Source organism: Lepidothrix coronata, unplaced genomic scaffold (assembly GCF_001604755.1).
Source record: "Lepidothrix coronata isolate B3197 unplaced genomic scaffold, Lepidothrix_coronata-1.0 Scaffold3200, whole genome shotgun sequence".
Taxonomy (NCBI): Eukaryota; Metazoa; Chordata; class Aves; order Passeriformes; family Pipridae; genus Lepidothrix; species Lepidothrix coronata.
In genome coordinates, this window is record NW_016693380.1 from 1 (window position 1) to 1,728 (window position 1,728).

Genomic DNA, 1,728 nt, shown 5'->3' on the forward strand with positions numbered 1-1,728 from the left:
CCGCCGCCGCCGCCGCCGCCGCCGCCGCCGCACCAGGAGCTGCCCCCCGCCGCCCGGCCCGCCATGGTGCCCAGCATGGCCTCGCTGCTGGACGGCACCGCCGAGTACCGGCCCGAGCTGTCCATCCCGCTGCACCACGCCATGAGCGTGCCCTGCGAGGCCTCGCCGCCCGGCATGGGCATGAGCGGCACCTACACCACGCTGACGCCGCTCCAGCCCCTGCCGCCCATCTCCGCCGTCTCCGACAAGTTCCACCACCCGCACGCCCACCCGCACGCCCACCACCACCACCACCACCACCACCAGCGCCTGCCGAGCGGCGCCGGCGGCGGCTTCGCGCTGATGCGGGACGAGCGCGGGCTGCCGGCCGTGAACAGCCTGTACGGGCCCTACAAGGAGGTGCCGGCCGTGGGGCAGAGCCTCTCGCCGCTGGGCAACGGGCTGGGCCCGCTGCCGGGCGCCCAGCAGGGCCTGCACGGCTACGGCCCGCCGGGCCCCGACAAGATGCTGAGCCCCAACTTCGAGGCGCACGCGGCGATGCTGGCGCGGGGGGAGCAGCCGCTGCCCCGCGGGCTCGGGACGCCCCCGGCCATGCTGCCGCCGCTGAACGGCGCGCACCACCCCGCGCCCCCCGGCCCGCCGGCCCCGCACGGCCCCGCGCTGCCCCCCGGCCGCGACCGCCCGCCCCCCGCCAACGGCCCGCAGGGCAGCGGCGCGGGGCAGCTGGAGGAGATCAACACCAAGGAGGTGGCACAAAGGATCACGGCGGAGCTGAAGCGCTACAGCATCCCCCAGGCCATCTTCGCCCAGCGGGTGCTGTGCCGCTCCCAGGGGACCCTCTCGGACTTGCTGCGGAACCCCAAGCCTTGGAGTAAACTCAAGTCCGGCCGGGAGACGTTCCGCAGGATGTGGAAGTGGCTGCAGGAGCCGGAGTTCCAGAGGATGTCGGCCCTGCGGCTCGCAGGTAGGTGCGGGCAGCGGAGCGCGACCCTCCCAGCCCAGCGCCGCCCGGACGGCCCCGCAGCGCCGGCCCCGGCCCGGCCGCGTCCCCGCTCCGCCGTGACCCCGGGGCTGTGCGGGCCCGGCCGGTCCCCCCTCCCGCAGCGCCGGCCCCGTGCAGCCCGGCCCGGGCCGGCGGAGCCGTGCGGGGCTCGGGGCCGGCGGAGGGCAGCCCGGCCCGGGCCGGCGGAGCCGTGCGGGGCTCGGGGCCGGCGGAGGGACAGCTCCGCTGCCGGCGCCGGGCGGCGGGGCCGGCGCTGCTCTCCAGGGCCCGGTGCTGAAGGTGCGCTCTCCGCCAGCATCCCTCCTGCCGCTCCCAGCGCCGCGGGGCAGGGGCCGGGCGGGGGACCCGCGTCCCGGGGCAGGCGGGGCGGCGAGCAGGGGGGCCGGCCCCGGGTATGCCCCGCACACCCCGCACACCCCGCACACCCCGCACGCCCCGCACACCCCGCAGCCCGGCCCGGCCGCATTGTCCGCGGCGGCCGCGCGGGCGCCCCCTGGCGCGGGCACGGGGAGGCGCAGCCCCCATTGTTCTGCGGGGGCCGGGGGGGGCGGCGGGCAGGGACCCCCGGTACTGACCCCCGGTACTGACCCCCCGTACTGACCCCCGCACCGAGCCCCGGTAGCACCCGCCCGGGGCGGAGCGGGGGAGGCGCGGGGAGCGCTGTCCCCGCAGCGCGGTGGGTGCCCGGGGGTGGCCACCGCTCGCCCCCCGGTCGGCAGCGCGGG

The 1,728-nt window shown here is 79.6% G+C and overlaps 1 protein-coding gene across 1 annotated transcript; it reads left to right on the top strand.

Annotated features, from left to right (window-relative positions):
• Window positions 1-36: 36 nt before the first annotated feature.
• Window positions 37-1,590, top strand: LOC108491947 (one cut domain family member 2-like; the record flags this gene model as incomplete). The annotated part of the gene is made up of 1 exon (XM_017803732.1): window positions 37-1,590. A coding segment is annotated over one exon (1,554 nt), but the record flags the coding sequence as incomplete, so codon positions are not given.
• Window positions 1,591-1,728: the final 138 nt, after the last annotated feature.